This window comes from Plectropomus leopardus, chromosome 8, assembly GCF_026936395.1.
Source record: "Plectropomus leopardus strain MGB_pleo_1.0 chromosome 8, ASM2693639v1, whole genome shotgun sequence".
In the NCBI taxonomy this organism is placed as follows: Eukaryota; Metazoa; Chordata; class Actinopteri; order Perciformes; family Serranidae; genus Plectropomus; species Plectropomus leopardus.
In genome coordinates this window covers 27,555,996-27,577,235 of record NC_142183.1, presented here as the reverse complement: position 1 = coordinate 27,577,235, position 21,240 = coordinate 27,555,996, and the positions used below count along the sequence as shown (strand labels likewise).

The window sequence follows — 21,240 nt, the reverse complement described above, 5'->3', positions numbered from 1 at the left end:
GTCCCCAAGTATTGAGCTCGGGGAACAAAGGCAGTTAGCAGTGATTGCCTGTTAAATGGAGTTGCCATTTAAAGCAGCCAAATACTTATGAAGCACCCGGACAGGACAATCCATAGCTAGCATTGATCGGCTTGCCTGGGCAGGCCGACACGAGACTCCTCTCTCTTTAATGCCACGACCCAGTCGATACCCCCTCATACTAACTAGAATAAAGTGGGATTTCAGAAACTATTAGGTCCACCCTCCCCACTAATGTAGTTGGACTCTGATGAAATCCCCTTAAAAAGGAGAAGAAATTGCCTTGGGTTATGGGTCAGCACACACACTCTTGTGTGGTGTGCGGTTTGTGTGTGTGAGTGTCAGGGTATATGACTGGATAGAAAGAGATAGTGTGTTAAGAATCCCAGCAAGAAGTGAAAAAGAGACAAGAAAAAATGAGAACTTAGTGCTTTAAAGAAGTGAAGACTTTGCGCTAAAAAGTTTCACCATTCTCCCTATTTCCAGCTCCTCTAAAGGTCATAAAGTAAAGGTCACTGCCATAAATCCAACACCACTGCTTATAGATGGACCAGATAACTCTCCTCCACTTCCTCGGATAAACCTTGACTCACCTCCTGTTCTTAATAAGCCATCTTGGAAATTATATTGATTACTTTACCCCACATGTTCTCTGACCTGTCTCTCTGCTTCTCTTTGGCTCCATCTGTCTCTTCTTTACTCTCCCTCTCTGTCTTGCTCCCTCTTTAACCCTGCGATTTACCTTTTTCTTCAGGCTGGCTCTTCATAAAACAATGAGAGCTATTCCATTAAGCGTAGAGGGTGAGAGGACACTCTCAACGGTGCTCCAGGGACCCGTACTGTCAGACAATCTGTGCCGCTCCGTGTAACCCGACAGAGGTTCAGCTGCGGGGATATCTATTAAGCATTCTTGCTGTGTGTGTGAGACAACTCACCCTAGACCTGCACCCTCCTCTGTTTGCAGCAATGTCTTAACCTTAGCCATGATTCTGTTTATCTTTATGTGATCTGACTAAACTGTTTTTTTTTCTCTACACTTACGTTGGAGGGGATGGGTTTGATGAAAAGATAGAAAATCTGGAATTAATACTGTATGCTTGCTAAGTCACCCGCGCGCGCACACACACAAACACACGTGCACACAAAATAAATGTATTGGCCGCTCTACCATGGCGGCCACAAATACTCAAATGTAAACACACACACACTCAACAGCTCTGTATTTTTTGACACCACATTAAGGCCTCGCATCAGTGGCCTATGAAATTCACCAATTACCTCAAAAGTTCTTTACGGCTTTCATCATTTTCTCCTCGTGTGAAGTAGCTGTGTTTACGCAATACATGACCAGAATACCTGAGCAGAGATATGTGTTTGTGTTGCCAGGTCAGGAAAATATGGAAGGGGGGGACACGCTCACACGCATGCACATCCACACATTCACAGCACAGCCCCTCAACACTGCTGATACCACACTAGGCTCTACAGTACCCCACAACACATCTAGGCTCAATGACAGCTAGCCCCCGCTGTAGCGCACTGCTAGGAAAAGGGAGTGCGCTACATGTAAGGGAGTTATCATTGAGGCTGGCACCCTAATCTATGGACAGATAGCACCACAGAGTCTACAGAGCCAAGCCAGGCCAAAACCCACAAATGCAGCAGCTAGCTTCTACCACCACAGGCTAAGAAACAAAACACCAGAGTCAGATACGGTACCTGCTTTGTCAACCATGCTCCCATGGTCTGCAGTGGGAGAAAACGTGCAAAAGGTAAGAGATGGGGAGAGTTTTTTTTTTTTTAATATATATAAATGCAAGTAACATCATGCAGAGCTGAAATGAACAACAGGCAAGCTGAGATAAGCTAACACTGACAGTGTCTGGTGCTAGTGAAGTGTGCTTTGCGCCAAGCTGAGGCCTGACAACTCTTTCATCTTGGGCTGATGCTGCAGTCAAAGCTGCCCTACATTCTGATGGGGGAAACGGGGAGATCATAAACTGTTATTCCCCTGTGCGTATATATGTGTTGGCGTGCATGTGTGCATATATGCGTTGCTCTGTGTGTGTTTTAGTGTTTGTTTGTGTGTGTATCAGATTGCAATCATATGCTTGTGGTGACAGGGAAATGAGACTTTGTGTCTCGAAGCACTGTGGGTGAATCAAAGGAATCTGGCACTCATCCATCCAAAGTGACAGTGATGTCAATATGAGACAGTGATTGACTGACATAAAAAAGGCACACTTACACACACACATACACACACACACAAAATGTGTGAGAGATATTTCTGATCACAGTGGAGTAAAGACTTTTACCTTTCATCACGTAACTTTGGTGTTTCAAAGGCCAAAGAAACTAAGACTCCTGGGGTCTGCAGTTGAGAGGCAACCCAAAAACGGCTAAAACGTGCTCTTTTGTAATCCTACCATCCCCACTTCTAAGAAGTTTGCTCTTCTCCTCTCTGTTTGCCCACCACCTACGTCACCCCCCCCCCACCCTCCACCCCCCCTCTTCAAATTCCCCAAAGTCTCCCTTTTGCCTCCACTTCTCATTTCCAGATTCCTTTAACAAAGTGGAGGGGAGATGCCAGTTTAGACTGACTGGGTGTTTCTGTGCACACCCACGTGTTGACACGCAGACACACGTCAAACACACACCCCCAAACGCACATGCAAATACACAGAGGCACTCACCGATGGTGCAATGCTCTCCGTTCCAGCCCTGGTGACACTGGCACTTGCCGTCCTTGCAGGTTCCATGTTTGATGCAGAGCGGATTGCACACACGCTGGTCACAGCCTGCGCCGGTCCAGCCCTCCTCACATCGACAGGCTCCACCCATACACACTCCATGGGTCCCACAGTCGACTGAGCACACCTCTGAAGGAAGAGAAAAAGATTTGGATCACAAAAAAGGTTTCAGGACTCAGAAGCTGGTGTTTTTTTTTTTACAGGTTTGTAGATTTGTTGCAAAAACCTAGTGCAGTTTTGGTGGCAAAACCTACATTTCCTGTAAACATCAACATTTATTTTGAAAACACAGTATGTATGAGATGAGCACAAATTGATACGTCATCCTTGAGAATCCAAAACTGATCCTAAAGGGGTTTCTAAAGCGTCATGGTTAGAAGCATACGGCTGCTGACCAAGTATTTGATGAGTTAAGAGTGAGAATATTTTGGCACTAGTTGTCATTGAGATGCCTTTGAAACAGTGGTGAAATAAAACCAGCATGCCTGAAAACTTTTACTTTTTAAACCTGAGTTTTAAAGTGAATATAAAACAAGCTATGCTGTTTTATTTCATCCCCAGTGACAGTGTGTAACAATGTCAAATTACCCCAGTGCAAAAAAGGCAAGTGCCCTAAGCAGCAAAACACTCAAAAACAATCAAACCTGCATTACACTAAATACAATTATCCATCTTACACCCTCAATTAAAATCAATGATTATAGTTCTGGGAAGACAGGGTTTATTTCCTCAGCTTCCATTACAGTCACTGTTTGGGAGGCTGCGGTGTTGCAGGCAACGACAGTGCATGTGGTGAGATGTGACAATCCTGTTCGTGTGCTCAGGACCCCCGATGTGCTGGGGAATGCAGTATGTACAGATGTTTTGATACACACTTGCTGAGGGATCCTGCAGTGTGGAACAATGTTGTCTTTATTAAAGTTAAGCATTGCTTCACTCATAACAAATGCTGGAGCTTGGCTTGTGATCCTGAGATGGGGGGAGCGTTTTGAGCCTGACAGAGTGGAGGCTGCTGTCTCTCTTACAGTGGTGGCTTAACGGCTTTATTTTATTGAGATAAAGAATTGCGGAAGTTGAGTATTTTATTATAAAAGGCATTTAAACGGGAGCTCAGCTACTTTTACAAGCAATATCTATCTTGTTTTTCTACTCCATACAGAGCTGCAGCTGGGAATTTTGCACAGGAAGTGACTCTTGGCATCCTCCTTTCTCCTCTTGTCCCCCCACACAGACTTTATTAACTGTATGTGTCACTGTGCACAATGCAAACACACCTCCAACATTCATGTAGTTGTGGGCTGTATGCGGGGGTTTGTTTAGTGTTTGTTGGTGTTGGTTGTAGGCGGTTATTCTTCGGTATTATTCTTTTGTTATTGAACCTTGTCTTTTATTTATTACAATATTTTAAATGTGTTACGTGCTGTTACTTTTACGTAAAGCCCATCGAAATGAAATGCGTCATACAAACTGAAGTGCCTTGCATTGCCCATTTTGGAATGTGAGCACTACCCCGATAATCGTAAAAAGCTGTCACAAACATACTGTCACTGAGAGAGATGATTTTATATAGCCTTGACAGTAATAACTTGTCACATTTTGTTCCTGTTTGCTCCAATTTGGCTTAGATTATACAACAGTTGCTGTTTCCTATGTCTGAGCAAGTTGTATTGTTTGTGGTTTTGCAGATTTCAGCCAAACACTACTTGAAAACCAAAGCAGTATTAAATAAAATGCAAAACTAATTAGCCATGTATCATGGGAGACCACAAAATATGGGACAATGGGTAGTCAGTAGCACTTTTCTTCTAACTATGACACCCTGAACTCCATTTTTATTCCCTATTACTGCCGCCACAGTAGCTCTGCAGGCGTACTCACCCATAGAGCAGTCAGGTCCCATCCAGTTGGGGTCACAGCTGCACAGCCCGGTGTCTGGTATGAAGGCCCCGTGGCCGTGGCACTGGTCTGGGCACTGGGCCCTGGGCAGCTCACAGTGGAGCCCTCCCCAGCCTGGCTTACAGTGGCACTCCCCGTTCACACAGATGCCATTATTGGAACAAGTCGGATCCAGGCAATCCACTGCATTAAGCCAGAGATACACCGATGTGAAAAAAACAAAACGAGGAAAAAAAATGAACAAAAACACAATCTGGAAAATGTCACATCGGAGCTGAAGTTAAACACAAATTAAATATTATTAATATTTTTCTTTTAAAGAAAGAGACATGACATATTTTCATTCTTTGAGTACACAAAATGATAATGAAACAAAAGAAAATATTACCAGACATATTACTAAGGCAATTAAAGCACACAATAATGAATAGCTGAGTCTATAATTGGGGCATAGCAGCAAATGTGTTCCACTCTGAAAGAGCAGCGAGTCTCGCTGACACATTATTTGGTGCAAGCGCACGCCTGCGCGCACGAGCGTGTGTATGCATCAATGTGTCTGTGTGCGCACCGCCCTAATACATACGGGAGAATCTGACACTGTCAGTCTGCCAGGTTGACAGGCAGCTCTGAGTCCGAGCAGTGAGTGAAAACCAATTTGACAAATTACCTCCTCCCGGCAGAGAGCCCACCCACCCCTCTCTGTCCCAGTCGCTCCCACTTTCTCTCCCTCTCTCCCCTCGTCCTCTTTGTCTGACACCTCTCCCATCCCTCCTCCCCCTTCTCAGGCATGATTGACCCCATCGCACCCCTATGCACACACACATTCATAAAAGAGCGCGCTCGCACATAACCTCGGCCCTCCGTTTCTGTTTGCCTGGCAGAAACAGCGGATCACAGTTATCGATTTTCATGTCGCCGGCACTCCAGGTAAATTGTTTGAGGGACTCTGCTGTGATGAATATCAGATTTGAGACCAGAGGAGAAAGGGAAAAAAATTAGATGAGAGGAAGATAGAGAGAAAAAAGAAGAAGAGCAGGAGAAAATGCTGACCTTGTTCCTCGGCCCTTTGTCTTGGCTTCGGTCTGTCTGTCACTCTTCTCCTTTCTTCCCTTTGTCTTTCTTTCCCTCTCCTCATCTTCACCCTGCACACACTGCGCTCTCTTTTCTCCCTCCTTTTCCAATTCTCTCTTTTTTCATACATATTCACCTCTCACTGCTGCCCTGACTCCCCCTCCATCTCTTCTCCCTCTTTTTTTCCTCTTTTTCACTTTCTATCTTTCTGACGACCGAGAATGTGGCGGCCTGATCCTTCTTTACAAGGATCAATAGAAGCAATTTCAACCCTTAATAATATCTCTGATGTGTTTGGCTGCGGTATCATACTTCATCTGTATATATGGAGAGAACGGGCACTCAGTCAGAGTGAGATTATGCCATGATGAGCTGTTTTAGAGCTTGAAGGAGTGTGTAAGTCTGTTGATGTGTGTTTGTTTTGGTGCAAACATTCAATTTTCTTTCCAAATAAATGCTCTGACTTGTCAAAATCCACAAGTGCAGGCAGGTATAAAACAGCCAACACTCGTTAAATCCATCACACATCCTTGAGGAACGCCACGCCATCAACTCCTCTCACCCTCTGCACAGCTCTGCCCTTTGTAGCCGATAGAGCACACACAGTTGCCGTCGGTGCAGGTGCCGTGGCCGCTGCAAAGAGGGTCGATGCACTGCGTGACGGGGACATCACACTCGGGTCCCTTCCAGCCACTGTAACACACACAGGAGCCCTTGTCGTATTGGCCGTTGCCACTGCACAGCACCGGGCACGCCGCTGGAGAAAAAGGGGAGAAAGGGCAGACATTAAGCCATGAAAAAAGAAATTTGAGATTCTCAAAGCAGAGAAAAGCCACGCCACCCACTCACACACACCCACACTTGCTCACCCCACCAACACTTCAGCCTTCAGGAGGGTGAATAGAGTGGTTAAGGGGCTTCGGAGTGGCAATGACATGAAGAGTAATTACAGGCAGAGGTAACTAAACTATTCATCAAAGCTGTCTATCCCAGGTGAGCACAGAGCCAGGGAGACGTTAGCTGGGGGAACTGCCATTCATCATCAGTCATCTTGTCTCGGCTCCACCTTGAGGCCACGCAGCCATCTTACTGCTCCCGAAATCCTCTCTGCTCCAAATGTGCCCGCTCGTCTAATTAGATGCTGGGAACGTCAACATTTTTTTTTTTTTTTTTAACGACAGAAGAAACACATTCGTAATACCTTTGGAGCAGTCCATGCCGTGGAATCCTGGGAAGCAATGGCACACACCAGAATTACACTCTCCGTTACCATGGCAATTGCGCGGGCACTCTTGCACTGAATCTGTGAAGAAGACAAAGTGAGACAGAGAGAGGGGAAAGAGGGGAGGGAGAGGGGGGTGAGAGATGGCAAGCATCAAAGCATTCGATTAAATCATTGGCACCTTTCATTCTTTAAGATACTACAAATGGAGTCAAGGCGCTCGGAGTCTTGCAGTCTCACAGACATCAAAAAGCAAGTGCCCTCCTTTCAGATTCCTTGCATTCCTTTTTCATTGCATTTTTCATCGTGTGGGAAGAATGCATTTTGAATCAGACATTCCTAGAGACGCCATTAACCCGTCTACCATTTTTCTGCACCCTGTATCAAAAAATAAGAGCGCTCCACTGCTTTGCACCAAACCCTTCTCCTGCTCTTTCACTCCTCCTCTCACCTATATATTCTGGCTCTTGTTTTGGTTGTTTACTCCCCACTCCGGCTCCACTAAGGTCATGAATACTTCAGCCAGGGTTGGTTGTTTGGTGGAACTAGGCAGATTTTAGCTGTGTGCGTTTCTGGCTGTCCTCATACATGACTTCCCTCTACCTTTAAGTGCCTCTCAGGGGTGGAATGCCAATAAGTACTATCAAGTACTATACTTAAATATAAATTCAAAGTAAAGTATTTAAGGTATTTGTACTTTACTTGAGTATTATATTTCATGCCACTTTATACTTTAACTCCACTACATTTCAGATTTTTGCATAAAAAACGTGAAAAGGGTTCATAAAATATGTTTGTTATAAATTAAATTACAAGTATGCCTGCAACAATTCGTTGATAAATCAGTCGTTTTACATAAAATCAATTGCCAACTATTCTGATAAACATTTAAGCCTTTTCTTTATTTTCTTTTAATAAGTGAGTGTGGGAGGGTGTTATTTTCAAGTTGTTTATATTTTTTAGTGTTTGGATGTCTTTTTTAGGAAGTATATGGGTGTTTTTTCTTTTTTAATAATAAAAAAATTCTATAATTTTGAGGGGTTTTACTTTTTTGTTTTTAAATAAATTTGATTTCGGTTTTGGGTATGTGTTTTGTTTTTTTCTTCTTATATTTATAATTTGGGGATTAGGTTTTTTTTGTCTATTGTTTAAAAATAATTTTCAGTTTTTTGGGCCTGTTCTTTTTCTTTTAGGTGTTTTTTGAAGATTTTTCTGCATTGGGCACTTTTTCTTTTCAGAATATTTTCACAGGGTGGTATTAGTAAGTAACTTAACTTAAGTAAAGGATCTGAATACTTCTTTCACCACTGGTGCCTCTTAACCCACTTACAAGAGAAGAGCAGTTTGGTGGGAAGAAACAAGGTCGATGCTAATGATAAGGAGGCATTTTGGACTTTTATCCTTCTCTTCCTCCTTTGCCCCGGCTTTTTCCAGCTTCCACTCTTCTTACACAAAGCATGACTCAGCCCATCCGCACTGCCTTCCTCTCCAACACTTCCTCCCTCTTTCTCTGTCCTCAGCCATTTCCCCCCCAAAATCTAAGCCCCGTGTCTCCCTCTTACCCTAATGCCACCCTCTCTTTCACTCCCCCTCTTCAGCTTCTCCTTCACTCCACTTCATTCCATTCTGGTTTTGCCCCCACCATTATGTCTCTCCTCCAGCTCCCCCTCTCACTACTCACTCTAGTTCTGCCCTCGCCGCCTCTGCCTCTCCCTCTCTCCACTCCTCCTACTGCTGAAAGCACTACCGCCAGATATTGACAGTGAAGGATTCTTTCACTCGGCTTGACTCTTTCTATCCGTTCCCCCTTGTTCTCACACTCATGCCTCCAACAAAATTGAAATGATTTGGGGCGCTGTTTCAGGTCCTAAAAACATCCGTTATACAGGGTGGTATTTTTTATTTAGATGCATTTTTATCCTTTTCACACATGCTCAAACACCATGGAAGTGATACTACAGTCTCGGATATAATAAGTTGTTTTGTTTTTGAATGCATACTGTCAATTTGTCCTACTACGTTTTGGCAAACAATTTTTTTAACTCACTAAGTGGTCCTGCCTACTTAACAGTGTTGGGATGGTTGTGTTGCTAGTGGCAACATTGTGCACATGCTGCTGCAAGTGATTTTGCACCCTGGGAATGTGTAAAGTCTTTGACAAATTGGGGAATAAATCTGACTAAAATGCTGCCATGTCCGCCTTAAAGGGGAAGTCCAGCAATTTAACACTTCAAATTTTTGCTGGTCTGGGAGCCCAGATGGCCACAAACATCATTAGACGTTGATATTTGGTTGAATTTAAAATGTAATGTTGGGTGATCAAAATTCAGTGTCAGAAAACACCTAATGCCAACTTCAATTTGATTTAGAATACTGACGCCAAATGACGGAGTTGAGTTGTTAAGTAACCAAAACCAGTGCCAAATATATCATGCCAATGCCATCTTTATGTAGAATAACAACATTGAGCTGTGACTTTGGAGACCAAAATCCAACATCTGCAAAACGTCATAATGTTGATGCCCATAAAATGTAAAAATTCCAACATCATCAGACATTTAATCCTTTGAACCCTGAGTAAATTGGCTTGATTTCTTTTGAAAACATGGAAAAAAAGAAAGAAGCTATTCTGCAAATTCCAAGAAACTGGAAGATTTGGAAAATTATGTTTAAAATTAAAAGGGTGAAATGACCAAAAAAGGGATATTTATAATTCGCAAATTATAAATTTAAAATTAGAATTTAATAATTATTTTACGCACATTTTAGATCATATCCTTGTCCTAAAGTTGCTCATTGCCTTTTACCTATGGTTTTGAAAGAATTCAAGTTAATTTCAATCAGGTTTCAAAAGGGTTAAAATATTGCCAACCCAATTTTCTTTAACAAGTATTTGACGACTCTCAAGCGTAAGAGTCAAACGTCTTTCTGACAAGGTTGAAACCTCTTTGGAATTTTCTCAAAACTGTCAGCAGTCAAGTTGCATTTTAGGTTACATAGGGACCAGGTTTGATGACAAAGAAGAATATGTAAAATTTAAAAAAAGGTTATTTTTATTCTTAAAACAAAACAAAACAAATAAAAAAAACTATCCATTTTGAGTCCAACAATGTTTTGCCGTAAGAGTTAAATGCTAAATTGGTGGAGTGCTCTTTTAAATCAGTGTCACTGGTAACAGATAGGCTTGTCTCCCTCTTCTTTCCATCTCCTAAATGCTGGTGCTTAATCTCATTTACCTCCCAGCCTCCCTCTCCCTCCTCCCCCTCATACCCCTCCGTCACCCACAACTCCAAATGCTCCGTCTCACCCATGACGTTTGTGCTGAAGGAAACCGTCTCTCTCTCCCGGCCGTCGTTGTAGAAGGCCAGGTGCCAGGCACCGGCGTCCAGGTACTGGACAAACACCGCCTCATTGAGGACCACAGTTTGGATGCTCCTCCTCTCCCGCGGAGACTCGACCACACTCCATTTCTCCTTCCCGTCCAGGCGCTCCATATAGTCATACTGCAGGAGAGAGAAAGAGTGGGGTTGAACAGAGGTGAGAATGCAAGTATGAAATCTATGATTCAGCTATGAAGTGCTGCGGTGGCACTTTTTTAGACTTTGAAAAATGAACAAAAGTTGTATATGCAGGAAGATTAAAAGATGGGGGAAGTAAGCGTGGCTGGAGATTGCCAAGGATGCATGAAACATGCAACAGACAGATTGATCTGTGAGGACTGTCATTCTCTTTGGGCTCCTGGAAAGACTGCAGAAAGTGTTTTTTTGTTTTTTCTTTTCACTGCTGCACAGGAGCCACAGTTTTCTGCTCTTTCCAGCTAAAGTCAGGTCAGGCAGTGAGACGCTTATCCAGATGCAATTATCCCATTCTACAAATCAAATCTGCTGTTAATTGAGTAGTTTCTAATTAATAAGAGGCAGTAAAAGTTACATTACTGTGAAATTTAATTAAGTGTAAATCTTACACTAAATGAGTTTTTTCAAACAACTATTATAATGAATCACAAATTAATTTTAAGACGTCCCATGACACAAGCAAGTTTTTCTTAATGCATTCTCCATTTTAGCTGATCAATATGAAGATAATGTGTTCCTAATGAATAAAATTATAATTCTGTGATTAGCCTATTACCCTAAAGGTGTAGAGGGTGTAAATTCTTGCTTGCACTCTGTGCCAGGTTTTTACCTGTGCATGTGAAGGAGGCAGACCCTTGCGGATGTACACTCCGAACAGGGCGTCCTTGCCGAGGGAGATATTGAACTTGAGGAATTGGGGTTGGCCGAGGTGGAGCAGGGACCTCCAAAACACTCCTGGAGGGACTTCTTGGGTCACTCGCCTCCCGACCTCAAGGCTGCCCGTGTCTATGCTGCTGTTCCGGCCTGCCCACGGACCTGGAGCGAGGGGAAAAGAAACTGCATAATCTGTGATTATAGGCATCGATTGTGAGAGTCAATAGTTAATCATCACAGTTTACAGGAAATGAGCTGCTATAAAAATTCATGGCCATTGAACAGTAGAGGACGAGCACCATTAGCTTTGCAAACTGTGCGCCCAAAGTTTATGTTAAAATGAGTGTTGTCGCATGAGACAGTGGGATGCAAAACGATGCCTTTGTGTTGGAGCCTGCAAGACTGTGGACTTTGTTGTGTGGGCTAAAATGAGAGAGGGCTGATAGAACTGCAGGGCAGAGCTACCAAGCAGACGTGCAAACAGGAGCGCCCGCAGAAACACACAGCATCCTGCAATCAGGTCAGTCATCTAACAGCAGAGTGTTGGGGCCCAGACAGAAAAAGACTGAGTGTGTATGTTTGTGTGCAGAATAGCGAAGAAATAAAAGTAACAATGAGAAGAACAACAGCAGCATCTGGCCTAGACGGCTGGGGAACACAACACAACAGTCCTCTCATTAATACAGAATACAGACACAGAGCAGCAGCCCACACGTACCTATAGTACATGCTGTGTGTGTTACAGAGCGAGATCGAGCGAGTGAAAGAAGAATAGATAGAGAGCCGCATGGGGGCCTTAAAAGAGAGGAGGGAGGGAGGGGGGTGAGGCAGTTGGTGTTTTACCTCGCTTCTGACTGAGACGATAAACCTAGCTCGACACAACTCAGCAGAGTGGTTAAACAGCACATACTGATAGCACAGCTAGTACTGTTGCATGAATTATGAAAATATTAGAGCTGGTTTGAGCCTGTTCTGGTGCGGGGGAAAATCTATTGGACCCATTTTAGTAAGTTACTCACAGCAGACACGGCATTGAAAAGCCTCAAAGAATAGAACTGGTCCTATTCTGTTTTTTTTGTGTGTGTTTTTTTTTCAACAAATACGATAATGTCCTTTAGCACTTTCTGATTTTCCTACCCTGGCTGTGGCACTTAGCCCAAATCCAATTTGTTCCTACTGATGACATAAATCTTTGAAAATATATATAAAAAATATTGCTTTATTTTGGGAGGAAATACTGCATTTGTTGGGGACTATTTTTTGCTGCAGATGAATACACATTTGGCATGCTGGTGAGAATTTGTAGCACCAGGACTCTGTATGTGGTATTCAGAGCAAACTACAGTGCACATGTTCTTCATAATAAAAGAACATTACCTGACATGTTTTGGATATCAATAGAGCTCTATAGCAAAGAGGGACAAGCTGATTCATGTTTTGGATGCACTGGCAATACTTCTTAGTAGGTTAATTTATTGTGTCTTTTCATGGGATTTGGTGACAATAATAATTTTAAAAAAAAGAATATCATCAGACTTCTCCTATCGAGAGTAGGTTGTAAAGCCTTCCAGATCTGAGTTTTGCCTTGAACTCTACATGCAGTGTGTCAGTTCTTATGTGGGGGTCGTGTGTGCTGTAGTTCATACCTCTGCCTCCAGAGGGCAGCGTGGCCACGTCACTGTTGACAGGCAAACCAGCTCCCAGTCCGTTGTTTAACACAGGGCCGTCGGATGGCTTCAGCTGCCATGTCAAACCCAGCAAGTTGATCGCTGCACACAAAGGGGCGGAAAGAAAGAGAGAAAAGAGGAGGCAGGGAGAGAGTGTGAGGACATATGACTTGAACGGTGGATTGTCTACAAGCCTGGTATAAAAAAAGCTTCACTTGAAAGCTCATCAAGCCACAGAAATACAGGAGGGGCCAAACCTCCAAGTCTGATCTGTCATTTATATGGCAACCCGTGCAGCTTTCACAGAACGCCGTTTTTTTTTGTATATCAATCAAAAAACGCTGTTAACAAAGTGGAAACCTACAGCACGAGAACTGTCTTACAAAACAGACAATTAAAAAACCCTAAAGATCTCTCTTTCTTTTTTTCCGCTTTCTTTACCCCTAACCTCTCGCAATCTTCTTTCAACCTGACAGCGTCTCCTGCTTTTATTTGGAAGCCTTTACACCATCTTGCGGAGAGCAAGTGACAGATTGCTCTCTGAAGAGATCACTCTATGACTCTCCTTTCCCTTCTCCTCTTCTTTTGTCCTCTGTTGTGTTATTGTTTGCTGGTGGTATAAGACTGCTCGAGTGTGTTCGCTCCTCACTTTGTCAGCTCTTTACTCTCCCCGTGTCTCTTCCCTCCTTAGCCTGCTGCCAAGCGGCGCCTCCCCCCTCAAAAAACTATACAGAAAAGAGAGGAACCAGAACAGAAAGGAGGTAGTCATTTTCCAGTACACAAAGTATACGTTTGGTGTTTTTGGTAAGCGGTGTGTGTCTGGGCGTTGTAAATGTTGGGTTTAAACTCTTGGGTAGGGCAGATATTGGGTCGATATTGTATATTGTACATGTTTCTCTTTCAGGTTTTACAGTAAAGTCATGTAATTTTCTAAATTTACGAGATTGTTCTAGCTTACTGTAATTATTGTTTGCCTTTACTAGGGCTGCAGCACGTGATTGATATTTGCCAGCTTTTAAATTAATTGCTGACCAGTTTCATAAATAATTTGAAAACTGATCATTAATTGGTTTGAGTAGTTTTTTGAGTCTTTTTTTTAAGAAAAGGGGGAAAAAAATCTCTGTTTCAAGTCTCTTAAATTTGAATATTTGTTTGGTTTTTCTACTCCTCCATGACAGCAAACTGATTATCTTTTGGTCTGGATTGATCAACAGTTTCTAACTTTTTTCAAAACCAATCAATAAATCCATTAAGCGAGAAAATAATCAACAGATTAAAGCTGAAGCTGTTTTCTTTACCCACTTAATCACCATACCAACAATACTGAGGATCGGGACACTGGGTGGCTTAGTTGGTTGAGTCTGTGAACATATTCAGAGGCGATGTGTCCTTGTCGCAACGGCCCAGAGTTTGAGTCAGATCAGCAGCCCTTTGCTGCATGTCATCCGTACTCTTTATCATCCCCATTTCCTGTAATCTCTCTAGCTTTCCTATCAATTAAAGGCCATAAAAACCCTCCCTCCATAAAAAACTTGACCCCCCCAAGAAAAATATTACTAAAGGATTATTTATCAAAAATGTCTGAGTAAATATTTTGTGAAAGCATCAATAGTCAACCTACAGTATCGTCAATATCGAGGTATCGAGGTATTTGTTAACAAATATTGTGATATTTAATTACTCCAAATCACCCAGTAGAAAAACTGGAGAGGCATCATTTGTTCATGTCTAAATATTCATTAAAATATGTTATAGAAAGGGCTGCAGGGTTGAATATAAACATGAAGGGATGGGGAGCTTTGAGGATGCGCATGGTGTGGATGCGTGATTGTGTACGATGCATCGATGCATTATGTAGGTGTTACTGCATGCCTCTCAGCATTGGCCTCATCCCCACCACATGAGCCTTATAACACCTGCATCTGAAGCCTGGGAATCAATTTCCCTCTTGTCAAACTCTATCTCCACTTGCCCAGTTTCTGCACACACAGGGATGAGTGTAAAAGTTGCAAGAAAAGGAGATGCGGCTTTAGGAATTGCTGCCGGGGCAGACTCATTCTCACCCTCCGATGTCCCATCTCTCTCCCACACCACCCCTCTATCTGTTTCTTTGTTTCTTCCTTTTTATGTTTCCTCTCTTTCCCTCTTTCTCCCCTCCCTCACTCCTGGTCAAAGGAAAGCGCTGACACCTCGGCTGCTGCCCGGCCTCCACTGTCAGCTCTTTTTTATTTTTCATGGAGGGGGGGTGGTGGTGTGGGGAACAAGAGAGACGAAGCAAGAGGGGAGAGCAGCAGAGAAACTACAGTGTCCTTCCTCCCCCCACTTGTCTCTTCTCTCTTATATCCACCTCTTGCCCTCTCCTCTCTCATCACACTGACCTTCATCCCCTCTCCCTCTTTTTTCTTTTAATTCCCCCCTTTTTTCCTTCGTCTTTTCTTCTTATCTTTGCCTGTCCTTCCTTGTAGATAAAGCAGACATGCATCCACGCACACATTCAGCTGCACGCACACGCAAAGAGATGCTATCACGGGAAGCAGTCGATGGAAAGATTACCTATTGAATCAGCAGGAGACAGTAAGCAATAGTGAGTCTATTGTGACGGTGCTCTCAATCTAGGTCATCCCCAAGAACACATCAGACAGCCCTATAGTTATCTTATTGTGTACGTCTATTCAATGTGTGTGTGTTTGAGGGTCGGTGCGGTTTTCCCCGAATGAGCTTCTTCTCTCTGTTTTTTTTTTTTGGTTTCTGTGGGGTGGCTGGGAAAAGTTGACCAATAGATGGCACTCTTACTCCTCGGCGACAAGAGCACAAAAGCCAATGCTTTGTCAACAGGTTTCTTTGCAGCAGCACAAAGAGCAGGAGGAGAGACACAGAGAGAGAGAGAGAGAGAGAGAGAAAGACAGAGACAAAGAGAGACACTTGTTATCATTCTCTTTACAAGCACCATCCTTCATTTTAACAACACTTGTAACTTTGTTAGGGGTGTAATTTTAGCCCCAAATGAAACTGCTGAAATTGATGTATTTAGCTTTGTGTTGCCATAATTTTAAGCATTTTCTTTTCGGATCATAATTGCCGTAATTACTGTTTTCAGGCTGCATTGGAAGGCTTTATTAAATGCCATGCCAATAATGCCTATCTGAATTGAATTCGACTGACAGACACGAGGAGAACAACAGAGATAGTCTGACTTAGGCTGCATTCCCTTTTTAATCTCCGTCTTCTTGCTCGTTTTCTTTCACACACAAACAAACATGCATGTACACACGTGAAAAGATCACAGAGAAACAGGTTTAACAAGCAAACGAGTTGGATTAAAAATAGATCTGTTGCTTCGAGAGGTTTTTATGTAATCTCGATGCATAATTCAGAGAGGCAAAGTGCTTGCCAGTATCATCTGCAAAAGACAGCGTCTGAAACAGCGGCAGTACACGTGATGCTGTGACGAAAAAAGGAAAGAAAAAAAGGACAGATTGATAGACAGAGGGACAAACGAGATGAAAAGGAGGAGGTGGTGGCCGGGATCGGAGACGGGGTCAGGAGCTCTTGAAGAAATCGTGCAGACGAACCTCGGCAGCAGAGAGGAGAGCAGGAGAGAGGAACTGAGAGAATACTGGAGGACAGCAAGAACTGAGAGAATATTAAAGAACATATAAAATCCCCTGAGGATAAAATAAAAAAGAGTAGGAAAACAGGCTCCAGATGATGTTGCAGAGAAGAGAGGAAGAGATGAATAAGGGCCCCTACGGATGGAGTGAGGCAGGGAGAAGAAGATGGCAAGTGGAGAGGAAAGATTTAAGGGATGAGTGGCCCTGTATTCGTTGACTGGTTGGGTAAGAAAAAGATGGTCGTGATTCATCCTCTGACAGTAAGTGGTTCTTGACGCAGGCAATCAGACAGAAATACAATGCCCATGTGTAGACTACGTGTGTTTTGGGAAATATTTATACGTCTCCGAGTTAAAGGGTGCAAATGGATTTCTGCATGAGAGGGGGAAAAACGGAGAGCGGCAGAGATGGAGAAAGGTGACTTTGTAGGCAGACTGTGCACTGAGTGTCCCCTGACTGGAAAATATTGTATCATCATCATTCTGTTCTCTGGAACATGTTTCAACTGCTCAAACTCTCTCCTGCTCTCCCCCTCTCTTGCTTTCTTCCTCTCTGCTCTTATGTCTCTCGCCCCTTTCTGTCTCAACTCAACCATATCATTGCCTATTTAAAAGGCAGCATCTCCCATTGAACCAATTGCACTTCTCCTAATTGCACCAAAGGCTGAGAATGGCCTCTTGCGTGTTTTGCACGTAATCTCTTGCAATGCGACTGAGATTATACAAAGTACACACACATACACACACACGGGCAACATGCTTTTTCTTTGCCATCTCCCCTGGCCGTCCTGATAAATGCATATTAACTGTTCTAATTCACCACTAAATTAACAACTCTGACCTCAATTAGGACGGTAATTGTAGCTCAGACCGGCCCCCCATCCTCAGCCCTTGCTGCTAATTGGTTTAGGAAGCCTTTTCCCTGCCTCCCCCCTCCCCATCTTTAAGGCCCTCATTTAGCTAGACATTTTGTTGTCCAAAAACAAACACATGCACAAAAGGCAGCCACCTGAGAAAACACACTGTATCACTCACACCGTAGTCTCCATCTCTGCATGCGGCAGACGGGTACAGTGCTAATATGGAGGCTGAGGAAAAAAGCAGTGTGCTGCCTCTGGTTCTCAATATTCAGGGGATTTGGGATTTTTCTTAGAATTTACCACACAATATCCACTTATGTAGTCTATAAATAAAGCAGCCTTCTCTCTCAGCTAAGTTTTGAAGGCGCTGCTTGCTGAGATCATTTAGAGTCTCAGACAGAGGGACGGGGGCGGCGGTTGGCTGCTGCCCTTGGGGGTCATAGACACTGAGAGAGACAATTTGTCTGCTTCTGAGTGTGTGTGTGTGTGTGTGTGTGTGTGCGCATCTGCGTATGCACGCTTGAAAATCGCACGGTATTAACAACAAGTGCACGCACGCAGGCACACACACTGCAACCCCCGACGGGACCTCCTCACCCAGCTGATGCAACTGAACTGTAATTGACTGCAACACAAAAGGTTATGTGAGTTTTTTTCCCTCACAGCTCCCACCTGCAAAACAGTGTCTATAGTGGCGAAAGACGGCAACTCACTCAATCACACAAACAGAAATGGCTTCCTTATTGGCACTGAAATATTGAGACGGGCCCCGACACGGATGTAGCTGTGTGTGTGTGCGTGTGTCTGTGTGATGGGCTAAATGAAAAGAGATGTGAATCTGAGTGATGTCCTCCTTTCTGAATCCTCATTTCCTCTTCAGATATCTCTACCCTGACCCCCCTCCCCTCCACTCCCCTTCCCCTCCCCTGTGTCTTCTCTCAACCCACTCTGCCTCGTCTCATCCCTCCCTACCTCGGCCCTTTCCTTCTCATCGATCTGTATTAGAAACAGGATATGAGGAACTATGCTATCTTATCACAGATCAGAGAGTGAGGGAGAATGAGTGAGGGAGAAAGACGAAGGAAGAGTACGCTCCGCAGGCCAAGAGACGGAGACACTGAGAGAAAATGAGAGACGGAGAGAGGAGAAGAGAGGACAGCGATTTCTTTCACTTCGCCTTCATCCATCTCCTGTTTCCAACACAGGACTAGTGAAGCACCATGGGCCTAATTGGACTAACGATTGGGCGCAGATAAGTCCCGCACTAATGAATAAATAAATGAGGAAATAAATGAATGAAATGAGCCCATGCACGCCCATGCATGCACTCAGCAATGATGTCAGTGAGCCTGCAAGTTCTGGATTTGTGCACACCAGGGGCAGTTCTAGTCAGTGGCCTTGGGTGTCACGGGTCACCCCTACAATCTAACTGGCCACCCCAGGTGCCATGCCATTATGACTGGCTATCTGCCCAGTCAGTTTGAACTGTTTGACCTGTAAACTGCATTTTCATTTATATGTGCAATTTAATCTTAAAGCTATGAGGCAGTAATGTGCCAGACTAGTGTATAGTTTGACTAATTTTAACATACAAATATATTGATACTGTTAAAAAGTTTATTCACACAGACTCATTTATTATAATTTTTGGCACTTTAATTTTGTTGGCACTTTATAGTTGCTATTGTACTATTTACTTTTGGAGGAACAACTTCTTTAATAAAGTATGGAAGCTTTACTTTAAATTTGTGTGGTGTCACTCTGTTGTGTTGTGATTGGTGGTTCTATTTATCTTTTAAACCAAACTGGAATGTAAGACACTAATGTTAGTAATTAAAGTAGGTTTGGGTAGTGGAGACAAAAATGATAAATTAAAGCTATGCCGACACATGTGCCCAAAGCAGCACTTCTACCTCATGCCACCCCTGCAATTGTCAGTGCCCCATTTGTGCCACCCCAGTAAAAACAAAAAACAGTCTGGAACTGCCACTGATGCACACATCAAAGCAAAGAATATATATCCTGCAAAGCACGTACAGAAACTCCAGGTACACAAACAGAAAGTCGAAGGATGCACATTGATGTTTCCACCATGTGCTGTCTGAGCAAGCGTTCACCCTGCTTTGTATCACCTGGCCAGTGCAGATGACCCATTTATACCCTCTGGTGCAGATGGTATAGCACCTTGTCCCTGGTCCTGGCCATGCCCCGGCCTTTTCCTGGACTGGCAGCGTGTGGTAAGATCCTAACCTTTATCAGTACGACAGGCCCTGCTGCTACGGACACACGCTCCACGTCTGATCCTTATGCCCAGGTTCTTGCATTCACCATATGCCCTCACCTCAGCACACACAGACACACACCACACCAAATGTATATGGACACACAGCCACCCTGGCATGAGCGACACATCCTGACCTCTCGCTGTTCCACCTTGGATCGGCAGAAGGGAAGCCACATGCAGAGTGCGAGGGGACTTTGGGGTCAAGGAGGCAAGGTTTGGAAAGCAGCCACATTGTGAGACCTGCAGGTCTGACACAACTTAAGCAGACACTCCATGCACATACTCAAGGGCTCACAGTTTTTGTATCTTATTCATAGAGATAAAATAAAACAAAGCAAAAAAAAATCTTTTAACTTTTATTAACATTCCTCCATATTTTTCCCCAATTTCTTACAACTTCAAGCGTACAAAGGCAGTGGTCCCCAAACTCTGAGTCAGGACCCCCTAAGTGTTGCAAGATAAAGCCGAGGAGTCAAGAGATAATGAAAGATTCAAAAGGAAAATACATTACTGGTACAAAAGCATAGAATTTTAATGATTGTTTAATCTTTTCTTTGAAAATGTTAATGGTTTGAGTTTTAGTCTCTACAGACTATTCAAATGAAACTATCAATCACTCATCCAACCTGTGACAAAGGGTTGCTAGCAGACATTGATTCACTTCAAGGGGGCCAAAAATGAGAAAATCTGTTTAAAAAATGTATAACATAAAGAAAAACATATTTGCATTTCCTCCCCATTATTCTCTTCATGTTCTATTACTTGAAACATGTACTAATGCAGCAGTCCCAATATGCTGTTGCAAGTTAAAGCTGTGGAGTTCAGAGATAAATAATAAGGAAGACAAGAAAGGCATGTCACTCACATACTGTGATTGACTTTAATCGATCGATTCACTTTAAAGGGACAAAAATGACAAAATCTGTTAAAAAAAATAATAATACAAAATTTGTTAAACACTGAAGTCGAATGAATTTGACAACGAATTTGAATTTTCTTTTCTTTTTACTGTCTCTTTCCAGAGGCATGTACTAAGGCAGTGGGTTAGGACTCCCTAAGGGGTTGCAAAGACAAATCTGACATGTTGCAACTTGATTAAAAAGGTAGGAAAGAAAGGGAAAAAGTCATATATCTTCCATAAAAACATGATTTTCAGCTTTTGTTATCAAAACTTTGCATTTTTCATTGTAAAATAAGCAATAGTTTCACCTCTCCAAGCCTCTGAACTGCTTAAAGGAAACAATCCAAGAGGGGACCATCATAGTGAAATGGCTTACAATAATGAGTCGCTAGTAGACATCATTACCCTATAATGGGAAAAAAATAAGAAAAAAAATTAAAAATATAAAAATCTGCCCCCAAAAACTAAAACAACAAAAACTTTGACACATAGTCTGCAATTAATTTGCATTTTCTCCTCATTTTTCTCTTCAGGTTCTATTACGTGAACCATGCACTAAGGCAATGGTCCCAAAAACTCCCTGTGGTGTTGCAGAGGAGTTCAGAGTTGTTGAAAAAAACACATTTCTACTACAAGAGCATAACATTTTTTTTAGATATGTTGATAATGTGAAATAGTACACAATCTGAGCTCTTCAGGTCTCTTTCAAATGAAATGCTCAAAGAAGGG

At 43.0% G+C, this 21,240-nt stretch overlaps 1 protein-coding gene across 13 annotated transcripts in view; it reads right to left on the bottom strand.

Moving 5' to 3' along the window:
- tenm2a (teneurin transmembrane protein 2a) overlaps nt 1–21,240 on the bottom strand; it is a 260,523-nt gene that overhangs the window by 30,504 nt on the left and 208,779 nt on the right. For 9 of the 13 annotated variants that reach the window (XM_088081291.1, XM_088081301.1, XM_088081295.1 and 6 more), the window contains 8 exons: nt 12,836–12,958; nt 11,146–11,372; nt 10,268–10,463; nt 6,940–7,041; nt 6,301–6,495; nt 4,650–4,850; nt 2,715–2,900; nt 1,738–1,764 (listed from right to left, as the gene is read on the bottom strand). In XM_088081291.1, coding sequence (XP_087937417.1) covers nt 1,738–1,764; nt 2,715–2,900; nt 4,650–4,850; nt 6,301–6,495; nt 6,940–7,041; nt 10,268–10,463; nt 11,146–11,372; nt 12,836–12,958 — 1,257 coding nt within the window. The remainder of the gene's footprint in view (nt 1–1,737; nt 1,765–2,714; nt 2,901–4,649; nt 4,851–6,300; nt 6,496–6,939; nt 7,042–10,267; nt 10,464–11,145; nt 11,373–12,835; nt 12,959–21,240) is intronic. The other 4 variants (XM_088081292.1, XM_088081299.1, XM_088081293.1 and 1 more) reach the window with 3 other exon arrangements.